Source organism: Watersipora subatra, chromosome 11 (assembly GCF_963576615.1).
Source record: "Watersipora subatra chromosome 11, tzWatSuba1.1, whole genome shotgun sequence".
Classification (NCBI taxonomy): domain Eukaryota; kingdom Metazoa; phylum Bryozoa; class Gymnolaemata; order Cheilostomatida; family Watersiporidae; genus Watersipora; species Watersipora subatra.
In genome coordinates this window covers 25,435,455-25,447,791 of record NC_088718.1, presented here as the reverse complement: position 1 = coordinate 25,447,791, position 12,337 = coordinate 25,435,455, and the positions used below count along the sequence as shown (strand labels likewise).

General features: G+C 37.1%; 1 protein-coding gene across 1 annotated transcript; it reads right to left on the bottom strand.

The window, feature by feature from the left end:
• Window positions 1-104: 104 nt before the first annotated feature.
• On the bottom strand, window positions 105-11,594 carry LOC137408455 (stabilizer of axonemal microtubules 4-like). The gene is made up of 11 exons (XM_068094993.1): window positions 11,483-11,594; window positions 8,176-8,293; window positions 7,560-7,713; window positions 7,040-7,229; window positions 4,918-5,102; window positions 4,559-4,660; window positions 4,390-4,401; window positions 3,750-3,910; window positions 3,444-3,557; window positions 953-1,117; window positions 105-487 (listed from the first exon to the last, which is right to left on the bottom strand). The coding sequence occupies exons 1-11, from the start codon at window positions 11,592-11,594 to the stop codon at window positions 400-402; spliced, it is 1,401 nt and encodes a 466-aa protein (XP_067951094.1). The 3' UTR covers window positions 105-399.
• Between the last annotated feature and the right edge of the window lie 743 nt (window positions 11,595-12,337).

Genomic DNA, 12,337 nt, shown 5'->3' with positions numbered 1-12,337 from the left:
TTATTGAGGCAGTATAAAGCTGATTTAATAAGAAAATATTTATTATATTTATTAGTGCTTGAGAGAAAATAGCGGCTTAACATAATTGAGCAGACGCAGGGGGATCTATCACAGGCTGAAAGATTAGCTGAGTGAAGGTACAAATGATAGGTGAGTGTTTTATACAGTTTAGCTCGAGAACGGCGAGTAATCACAAGACAACAACAAAGTTTTGATAGAATAATTGACTTGTAACAAACAGTAACCAAACCAAATTTTATAATATATTCAACAAAATTGGTGTCTAAGTATTTGGTCACGAACATCCTCAAGAGAGTTTCAACCTCGAAGATGTTTGTATGCAATGTCTCTCTTCTCTTAGTATCGTGTGCTGAGATAGCGTTTTCTTTTAGAACGCGCTTATATTACTGTCATGGACCTTTGCATCATCTGCGCCTTGCTGTCATAGGTGTGGTCATCGAAGAACTGGTCTCTCGCCCTCAAGCTTCTGCAAAAGAACACATTTTTTTGTTGCAGACACTGGATAGCTTGTGATCCAGCAAACACGAACATAGCCCACTAAAAAAAGTTAATAAATCCATAAATTTGAAAGCGCTGCAAAGTAAATCTATGTATGACAATTAACTTTTACTTACGAACGGTATACGAAAAAGGAGTGGGAATTGTCTTCTCTTTTTAGGATTATGCAATATAAAAAAATTAAATAAAACCATAGGTACTTCAGCTAACAATAGTTAAATTTTTCAAAAGTAGCGAATAAAGAGTTGGTCATATTAAATGTAAGATTATGTTGGAATGTTTAAAAGAGAAATGGTTTTACACACCTATATATACATTAGGTGCTTTATTATATCTTCCTAAATGTGTTCCTTCCTAAATATCTTACTGCTAGCTGACCTAGCAGGGCCACGAGGCTTTTTCACTTGAGTAATATCCTAGACGTCTGGCATACCTAGAAACATATGGGGCAAGTCTTCTTAGAGTTGCAGTCGAGTCAACTTCTGGTCCAAACTGATGAACTGCTGTGCTCTTCGTAAATCCATCTTCCTTCATGATGTCTACTCCACCCTCCACAAATCCCTCTCTAGCCTTGCCTTGTGGTGTGGGATCCGTAAATCTGAAGACAAGAGGTAAGACCTTTTGCAATCACGACAACCATATTCTAACATTAGCTAGCAGTTCATTTCTTCTATAACATTCTGCACTACACTTTGGTTTTTCATTTCAATAACTCCATTAAATCTCTACTATAATAAGAGTTTTCTGCCCTAAGATTAAAAGTCTCAGAAAAAAGATTGCTTCCGACAGGATGTGAACTCACTACTTTAGTCTTGGTAGACCAACACTCTACCATCTCTGCCAATCAACCACTTCGGTATATTTTGGAACAACTGCGCAGTTAATTATTGCGCCTGACAATCTCTCACGGTGCATCTGACTGGCAGGGTACTAGTTGAGTTATGGAAGCCACGGTTGAATGTTAAAAATATTGCCTAAAGATTGATTCATCCACGATTTGAACCTGCAACATTCTGCTTCACCACCCTACACTCTACCTCTTGCGCCAATCGTTCAACTGCCAGGGATTAGAATAACATCACATATACTTATTCCCTGTGAATTACTGGCACACTTGACTATCTCTCACAGCACTTGAGATTACCGGGTTACTAGTTTTATATACATGCAATAGCTATTTATAAAATCCACTCTACTACAGAAAGTAACTTTGTACAATGAGAAAAATATAAAACGCATTTAACCTAGTTAAGTATTTACCAATCACAATCTATTTTCCTCTTCTCTCCCATGAAAATCTTTCATAAGCAATTAAATGAAAAAGATGAAAAAGATAAAAAATACTTCAAACAGATGAAGCAGTTTTTTATGGCTGAAAATTTTTTATTTGGTAAGAACAAAATCGTTTTTATCATTGATTCAATGATTTTGGTTTGTAAGCTTAGAGAAATATGTTTTTAAATAATAAATTCTATTCACTGTTCAGAGCTTATCTAATAACCTTCTATAACAAATAATGCTGCCTTCATGATGAATAGTAAAGGAGTCATCACATGAATATATTTAGAGCTGCTTCATTAAATGATTTCACATTCCTACATTCCTTACCGGCAGCAGAGCTTGGATTAATCTTAGTTACATGTCTCAATCCGCTGCCGCTTTCCAACAAATTTGGTCAGTAAGAACAGCAGATAGAGACATACAAGCACAAAAGCTTTAGCTGGTCAAGGCTTTGCTGCCGGTAAAGAGTTGTGATATTATTTGATGACGCAGCTCAGTTCCAAGTCCTGTGTAACTGGTCAGCTTTGAGAGTTCCTAAATATAAACCTTATGAAATCACAACTCACCTAACATAAAGTCCCGACCCATATACATGTAGCCATGTCTCACCTAACATGAAGTTACAACTCGCCTAAAATGAAGTCCCGACTCACCTAACATCAAGTCATGACTCACCTAATATGAAGTCGCGACTCACCTAACATGAAATTACAACTCACCTAACATGAAGTCACGACTCACCTAACATGAAATCACGACTCACCTAACATGAAGTAACGACTCACCTAACATGAAGTAACGACTCACCTAACATGAAATCACGACTCACCTAACATGAAGTCACAACTCACCTAACATGAAGTAACGACTCACCTAACATAAAGTAACGACTCACCTAACATGAAGTCACAACTCACCTAACATGAAGTAACGACTCACCTAACATGAAGTAACGACTCACCTAACATGAAGTCACAACTCACCTAACATGAAGTAACGACTCACCTAACATGAAGTAACGACTCACCTAACATGAAGTATCGACTCACCTAACATGAAGTAACGACTCACCTAACATGAAGTAACGACTCACCTAACATGAAGTCACAACTCACCTAACATGAAGTAACGACTCACCTAACATGAAGTCACGACTCACCTAACATGAAGTAACGACTCACCTAACATGAAGTAACGACTCACCTAACATGAAATCACGACTCACCTAACATGAAGTCACGACTCACCTAACATAAAGTCATGACTCACCTAACATGAAGTAACGACTCACCTAACATGAAGTAACGACTCACCTAATATGAAGTCACGACTCACCTAACATAAAGTTACGACTCACCTAACATGAAGTTACAACTCACCTGACATGAAATTACGACTCACCTAACATGAAATTACAACTCACCTAACATGAAGTCACGACTCACCTAACATGAAATCACGACTCACCTAACATGAAGTAACGACTCACCTCACATGAAGTAACGACTCACCTAACATGAAATCACGACTCATCTACCATGAAGTCATGACTCACCTAACATGAAGTCACGACTCACCTAACAAGAAGTCACGACTCACCTAACATGAAGTCACGACTCACCTAACATGAAGTCACGACTCACCTAACATGATTGTCAGTTGTGAACCTAGCTCTACTGTCCTTCTTGTACGACCACGTATCATTATTCTCAGCAAAGCCTGTCATCTCCTTACTGCCGACACCTGTGTGCTCCAACCTACAAAATATGATATTACATGAAAAAGGCATTCAGTTTTAAATACACTATTAATATATTACCTAGTAAATTGGTCCTTTGATGTTGATCTATGACAACAAGGAAAGTTGGCAAAGGCATTGTTTGAAAAGGGCACACAACTTCATAAGTCGTAATGGCTGCCTCAAAGTTTTAGTGGAAAATATGACTAACCTATCGGCATAGCTTTGATCAGGCCTCTGTTTGCCTCTGTAGAATATCTGGGAAGTCGAGCTTCCGTTGTTAGGGTGTGTGGCATTCATGTATTCAGCTGGGTCAACCTTCTTCAAGTTTGATAATCTGGCAGCAGGCATCTGGTCTGCCCTATCATATGCCTGTTTTGAGACATAACACACTGTTTATGTAAGCACTAAACAGCCAACTTACTCTAAATTTGAGGTGGAAAACATAAAATATCAAGACATCATATTAATCTTCAATTTGCTCCCAAATTGAAGAATGGATTGTACCAGGCTATATTTTTACATCCATGTTTTATCTAAAACTATCTATGGGATTTTGCTGGCTAGAGGAATACCTTTCCCATGAACACAGAAAACTCGGTCAAGTGCGTCCAAGGTCAAGCAGTTGAAAAAAACCGTAACCTCAGGATTTGTCAGAACATTAACAACAACAAAGGCAAACGAGCACTAGTAACTAAGCAACTGGAACTAGCGAATCTAAAGGAATGACCTCTACTACTCGTAGAAATCGCTGACATGGCCTCAGAAGCATTGCTAGTGACCTTGACACTCACAGAGATGTCTCTAGCCAATGAACAGGCTAAAAGGGAGTTAAAATATATCATACTTACCGCAATTGACCACTGTAGTAGAAAAGAACATTGTATAGTACAATAGCACAAATTCCAAATACTTGATCAAACAAAACTAGCGGTTAGCATTTCAAAATACAAATGAAAAAACAAGACGTATACAAAAAGGCAACAGTCTACAAAATGTACAGCAATAAATGGAACTCACATCGGTGTGAATCTTTCTTACAAACTCTGGCTGGGTTTTCTCACGAGTGAACCCAGTTCCTCTGTCAGATCCAAATGTAACCTGAGGGTTCTTCTCATCGCCCTGAGATTCAAAGTTAAAAAAGCGCTGAAATACGCTCCCAGGTAAGTAACTAAATTCTCACAAATTATAAAACCAATTTTTAAGGAAATCCTCAATAAAGCTGTAATGCCTAAAGTACAGGACTAGTGTACAGAGTACGTGCTGCTAGCCACTGCAGAGTAATTTCTCCCGTATTCTTCTCCCAATAATAACAATAATAACAAACTGCTAATGAAAACCATAGAGAAGAAACAAGCATAACAAGATGAGTGACGTACGTAAGGTCGGCCATATTGGTTGTAGTCTGTTTTGAAGATGCTGACACCAGTTGGCCGTTGTGTCAGCCAGCCTGGTTGGTTGCCCTTGTGGCAGTAGTCAGGGTGAAACGTGATTGGCTCAATATTCTTGTTGTGTACGAAACCAGAGATCTCGTTTGGTCCCAACTCCGCTGTAGAGAAGTCCACTGCAGAAAAAACAATCCCGTTGCAGCTAAATTGATATTTAACCATTTCTGAATCATTCAAGTGACTGAAAGTAGTACAATGTAATTAAAAGTTTGAGCTAGTAGCGTGGCACAGGAGTCTTGGTTAATACCCCTATTAGTAGCTTTATGGTTGTCAACTTAAAAACCTTTCTTTACTTTTATCGACGCATAAGGCTGAAATTTACCCACAAAGGAAATCTAATTTTTAATACCATTTCTAGTGTTAGCCAGGTTATATATATATATAGATATATATTTACTTGAATATATATATATTTATGTATATTATATATCATATATTATATAATTATGTATAATATATGTAGCTATATTATATATAATGTGATGATACATATAATATATGTAACTATATTATATATATTATATTATATATATTATAGATATAAATATATATAATGTATTATAATTAGTAGGACAGACTATAACTTTATACAACACACTTCATAACTAATAGTTTCATGCCTTTTAAGAACTTGCTAAGATTTTTACTCACTCTGATTTTATCGTTGAGCGCTTCGCTCTGATTTTACGGTATTATTAATATAATATATTGTATATATTATTAATATAATATATTGTATATATTCCAAGTTATATTTTACTGTAGTTCATGACAGAACTAATGACAACCCTTGTCTGAACCAGGAGTCATTCAGTTTTAGAAGTTCAATTTGTTATGGTTGTCAGTGAAATCTGAATGAAATGTTTGGCTGAGGCCAAAACTTAGTGTGTGGCAGCAAAAAGCTTTGTGGGCGTCAGGAAAAATAAAATGTCCTCATTTGCATGCAATCATGTATTTTTTTTTGGATAAATCATGAAAGTTGCACTAGGTAACCACTAGTATACCACTAGTAATATTTCATAGCTGAGATGCTAAAGAACCAGTTACTACCAATATTATCATAAACGGCGAACTCACGAAAATACTTCCATACAATTAACAACAATGCAGTTTATGTATATTCATGTATATTCATCATACACGTAATAGCTTTATTTCAATTCAGTGATTAACGTAAAGAATAATAAAATGCACAAAATGGTTATCAAGTAAACTATGTCACAAATGTCAAAACTGTCACTGGACGTCAAATGTTTCACAGCATGTCAAACATGTCACCACGGATCAAGCGTGTCACTATATGTCAAACATGACACCGCATATCAAATACATGTAACTCCCTGTAAAACCTGTCTCTGTGTATCAAAAATCATCAAATACATCACTGCTGGCAAATTTGTTTGATAAACACCCATAATGAACAAGTTTATGACATATACTATTTATGCATAATTCAATGATATAAACAAGGAAAGCAAACCATTAAATAACCATTTAGTTGAAAAAATGTTTTATTAGATGGAGCAACTTGTGAAATTGCTGCAAGATGAGAAAGCACATCACATTTCGTGTTTAGATAGTTGATAATAGATAAATTCTCAGCACGAGAAACAGCTGTGAAAAACTCTTATTTTGGAAGTTTAATGTGTTACTTTGTAGAGTGAAAACTTTGAAAAGGCAACAAATATCTTGATTATTTACAATATTCATATAGCGTTGTTAGTCAGATCAATGATAAACACCCCCCCCCCCTGTGGGGGCTGTATAGTGTATATCATTGGTCAGATAAAATAATTGGCAAATTTTTGTTTTTGGAATTTACTTTAAGTCAATGATGTCTGCTTGATGCTACCTAACATGTTTTTAATTGTATTTGAGTGCCTTTCAAAGAATCATAGACATAACTACCGTACATGTTTATTTGAGTCTGATGTATACAGACTATTTGTATGTGGTAGATCAGTTAACAGATAAGCAGCTTTGCTGACAGTCGAAGTTTGCTATCACAAGTCATATACCGCTGGCCGGAACTGAAAGGGAACTTGGTACTCACCCTGTGGACCATTGAGAGGTTTGCTGACAAACTGTTTACCAGTTTCTGTTGACATGTAGCTTGGGCCATGATTATTGTTCTCAGCCTCTACCGGATCCTTAGACTGAATCTTCTGAAGGTGGCATCTCTTCTTGGGCTGGTAGTCATTGGGTAGTCCGCACAGTCTCGTGTTAGCGTTCACAGACTGTACCTGCGAGTGTTGCAAGAGGCCTTGCTAACTTGCTAACATATTTGTTAGCGCTATTTGTTGACATATCATTTTTGTACTAAAAGATATTTATCATTGCTCAACTTTGTATCATTACTTACTGACAGCAGGATCTAGTATATTTTTTCAAGAGCAAATACAAAAAGAAAAAATTGCCAAAATATGTTTCAGTTAAATGCTACCAAAACAAAGTGAAGATTTGTAAAAGTAAAAAGTATAATGCAAAGTAATGATAATGAGAAAGCAGCAGCCGATACGCGGAGAAGATAACAAGATGAATGAGAAGTAGAAGCACTTTGACTAATAAGTTACCTCTCGACTTGTAGGAACAGTAAGAGGCGGTTGCCGAGTAAACCCTGTTTGTTTCTGATGGGCCACCATTGGCAGCTCCTCTTTTCCGTCCGGTGATTTGTACGGCAAATAGTGTTTAGTGGTTATTGAGGAATAGTTGTCAGCGCATATGCGCCTGCAATATAGCAATCAAACTCTCAGACTTCGTCCCTGCTACAATTCCTCTCCAAGGGTAATTAGATATAGCTACACATAAATAATTATTGCGAAAATAAAATATAAAAAATTGTTAAACTTAAATATAAATATACAATATAAATAATTATTCTAAAAAATAAACATTAAAAATTAAATAATCATTTTAAAAAGAAAAAATTAAAAACACAGTTAAATATAGATATGCATAACAGCTATTCAAAAGATAAATATCAAAAATAATTAAATATATTTTAATTATTATGAAAATTAGGCATTATAATTAAATAATTGTTTTGGAAATGTGAAATAAAAAAACAGTTAAATATGGATATACATTGCAGTTACTCATGATTATAAACATTAACAGTAATTAACTATAAATATATATTATAAACAATGATTCTTAAAAAACTGTTGTTTAACAAGAAGCATGACTCACTCCATGACTGGGTTGTCTATTTCATCCAGATGTCTTGTATAGTAGATTTGTGGCCTGAAGTTGGAGGCGTAGCCAGTACCCGTGTGCTTGCCTTGCCTTGGCTCAAACTTCTCATATCCTTAAAAATGTTTTTGGATTATAGAGTAAGATTTTAAAATTAAGCTTTTACAAAGTTTCTTCAGCATAACACCTTTATTAAAAAGGAGGAGACAACTGCTTAAGTCAATTAAGCCATTTTGCACTTTACATTCAGCGACCCTGTACCAGCTTAAGGATATGTGGTTCAGAAATAACTATTCTAAGGCTATTTCTCAGAAGACGAGACACATGATGTAAAATAATAAAATGGCTATCATATGTGAGCACTATAGGAATAAAGCTACATTAGGTCCAGTATGAAAGTAACTCCCAGCTCAGATAATAAAATAAAATGCTATGAGCTAAAAAGGCTTTTGACAAAATCAATCTCCTATTATTCTATGATCATCAGCAATTGATGCTTTCTATGAGGAAATTGAACAGTCATTGGAAGACAATTATGCATTATTGATTACTATGTTCGCATCACTAGAACATGTCATATTGATTTATGACAGGATCTCACAAGACCAGCTCTCTGTCTAATTATCAAACATCTATCTTCTAGTCAGCTGTAGGTGTCTTCTATCAATCAGCCTGCGCGCCGTATAAAAAGGGGGGAATAGGAATAAAATTAAATGGTTATTCATCAGACTAGAAGTATGATAGGGCAGTTTTACAGCAAACTACTAATAACAACTCCGCTCTTCTCTTTGACATTAGCATATCTTAAAATGTTATAATCTGATAATAGTAACTAAAACATAGAACATACCATCAAAAAAACATTAATCTAATAACTGATTTGAATGAACGTATTTCAGTGTATAGTAAGTCTATTTTAGTAAATATGTAATACTGTTTTATTTTAGTAGTATTTTAGTACATGGTAAGTTAATTGCTAGTGATGCTGTAAAGAACAAGGTAAGTGGTGTAAGTAGTGTAGTATAACATAATATAAATAATATAAAATAGCACAATACAAAAAATATAATATCAAATAATATAATACAAATAGTATAATATAAACTGCACTTTGTAAGTGATGTTAGTGAAAAGTGAGCAGTTTCACTACACCTCCTCTACGCACCTCTAGTGAAGCTGGTAGAGCTCTAACTGACCTCTAGTGAAGCTGGTAGAGCTCTAACTCACCTTTAGTGAAGCTGATAGAGCTCTAACTCACCTCTAGTAAAGCTGGTAGAGCTCTAACTCACCTCTAGTGAAGCTGGTAGAGCTCTAACTCACCTCTAGTGAAACTGGTAGAGCTCTAACTCACCTCTAGTGAAGCTGGTAGAACTCTAACTCACCTCTAGTGAAGCTGGTAGAGCTCTAACTCAACTCTAGTGAAGCTGGTAGAACTCTATCTCACCTCTAGTGAAGCTGGTAGAGCTCTAACTCCCCTCTAGTGAAGCTGTTAGAGCTCTAACTCACCTCTAGTGAAGCTGGTAGATCTCTAACTCATCTCTAGTGAAACTGGTAGAGCTCTAACTCACCTCTAGTGAAGCTGGTAGAGCTCTAACTCACTTCTAGTGAAGCTGGTAGAGCTCTAGCTCACTTCTAGTGAAGCTGGTAGAGCTCTAACTCACCTCTAGTGAAGCTGGTAGAGCTCTAACTCACCTCTAGTGAAGCTGGTAGAGCTCTAACTTACCTCTAGTGAAACTGGTAGAGCTCTAATTCACCTCTAGTGAAGCTGGTAGAGCTCTAACTCACCTCTAGTAAAACTGGTATAGCTCTAACTCACCTCTAGTAAAGCTGGTAGAGCTCTAACTCACCTCTAGTGAAGCTGGTAGAGCTCTAACTCACCTCTAGTGAAGCTGGTAGAGCTCTAACTTACCTCTAGTGAAGCTGGTAGAGCTCTAATTCACCTCTAGTGAAGCTGGTAGAGCTTTAACTCACCTCTAGTAAAACTGGTATAGCTCTAACTCACCTCTAGTGAAGCTGGTAGAGCTCTAACTCACCTCTAGTGAAGCTGGTAGAGCTCTAACTCACCTCTAGTAAAGCTGATAGAGCTCTAACTCACCTCTAGTGAAACTGGTAGAGCTCTAACTCACCTCTAGTGAAGCTGATAGAGCTCTAACTCACCTCTAGTGAAACTGGTAGAGCTCTAACTCACCTCTAGTGAAGCTGGTAGAGCTCTAACTCACCTCTAGTGAAGCTGGTAGAGCTCTAACTCATCCCTAGTGAAACTGGTAGAGTTCTAATTCACTTCTAGTGAAGCTGGTAGAGCTCTAACTCACCTCTAGTTAAGCTGGTAGAGCTCTAACTCACCTCTAGTGAAGCTGGTAGAGCTCTAACTCACCTCTAGTGAAGCTGGTAAAGCTCTAACTAACCTCTAGTGAAACTGGTAGAGCTCTAACTCACCTCTAGTGAAGCTGGTAGAGCTCTAACTCACCTCTAGTGAAGCTGGTAGAACTCTAACTCACCTCTAGTAAAACTGGTAGAGCTCTAACTCACCTCTAGTGAAGCTGATAGAGCTCTAACTAACCTCTAGTGAAACTGGTAGAGCTCTAACTCACCTCTAGTGAAGCTGGTAGAGCTCTAACTCACCTCTAGTGAAGCTGGTAGAGCTCTAACTCACCTCTAGTGAAGCTGGTAGAGCTCTAACTCACCTCTAGTGAAGCTGGTAGAACTCTAACTCATCTCTAGTGAAACTGGTAGAGCTCTAACTCACCTCTAGTGAAGCTGGTAGAGCTCTAACTCACCTGTAGTGAAGCTGGTAGAGCTCTAACTCACCTCTAGTGAAGCTGGTAGAGCTCTAACTCACCTCTAGTGAAGCTGGTAGAGCTCTAACTCACCTCTAGTGAAGCTGGTAGAGCTCTAACTCACCTCTAGTGAAGCTGGTAGAGCTCTAACTCACCTCTAGTGAAGCTGGTAGAACTCTAACTCATCTCTAGTGAAACTGGTAGAGCTCTAACTCACCTCTAGTGAAGCTGGTAGAGCTCTAACTCACCTCTAGTGAAGCTGGTAGAGCTCTAACTCACCTCTAGTGAAGCTGGTAGAGCTCTAACTCACCTCTAGTGAAGCTGGTAGAACTCTAACTCATCTCTAGTGAAACTGGTAGAGCTCTAACTCACCTCTAGTGAAGCTGGTAGAGCTCTAACTCACCTGTAGTGAAACTGGTAGAGCTCTAACTCACCTCTAGTGAAGCTGGTAGAGCTCTAACTCACCTCTAGTGAAGCTGGTAGAGCTCTAACTCACCTCTAGTGAAGCTGGTAGAGCTCTAACTCACCTCTAGTGAAGCTGGTAGAGCTCTCGGTAATATAAAATTTGTTTATATTCTTATCAGCACCATGACTCTGGAGAATATGGGGATGGGGCCGGCCGACAGGAAACTTGACCATTTTGAAATTCCTCAATCTACTGACTAGTGATGTTCGAGACCAGCGTAACCACCTGCCAAAAGAGATTATTTATTTGTTTTCAACGGCCAATGTCAAGTATTTTTAGACCAACTAGTATCAGCATGATATAATCAGCAAGTTCTATATGTATTACTTAATCAATATATAGAAGGGTTTAGGTTGCAGTAAAGTTGTTTGCTAGGATAAAATATCTATACACACAAATGGTTCAACCAGTCAATGCATATCAAATGTGCTGTACTAAAAATTTGTACCAACAAACTTGTTATAAGCTAATCATCGATTTTGAAACATCACAAGCCTTGTTTAACCAAATTTCAGAATGCAAATAGAATCTCGATATGAGTTTTAAAGCATAGAAATAGACATAAACATGGACATAGCAATCTTAGTGAAATGCTGTGTTTATGTCTAACGCGAAGCAGTCAATGAATACATCCATGATGAGAACAACTATACATTCTATGACCATCACTAAGCTAGGGGAGATGGTTGTCTATTTGTAAAGCTATGCAATTCACACCGTAAAATAATGCAAAAAGGGAACACGCACGTAAAGCACAAAGATGATAAGAAATGTTTATTCTTAAACGTAATTAAAAAGCTGGTACAATCAAATAAGAAATAAGTACTTTGAGCTACTAATAAGGAATGTGTATATATGTCTAGCATAATTACATCTCTGCAAAAATAACATAAACATATAAACCGAAAGCGAGCCG

Excerpts from the sequence above, each read along its gene's own strand:
- LOC137408455 (XM_068094993.1), bottom strand. The coding sequence starts at position 11,594 with ATGGTCAAGTTTCCTGTCGGCCGGCCCCATCCCCATATTCTCCAGAGT. Across the intron at positions 8,294-11,482 it reads CTCTACCAGCTTCACTAGAG|GATATGAGAAGTTTGAGCCA; the intron begins GTGAGTTAGAGC and ends AACATTTTTAAG. Across the intron at positions 5,103-7,039 it reads ACCTCTCAATGGTCCACAGG|TGGACTTCTCTACAGCGGAG; the intron begins GTGAGTACCAAG and ends TTTTTTCTGCAG.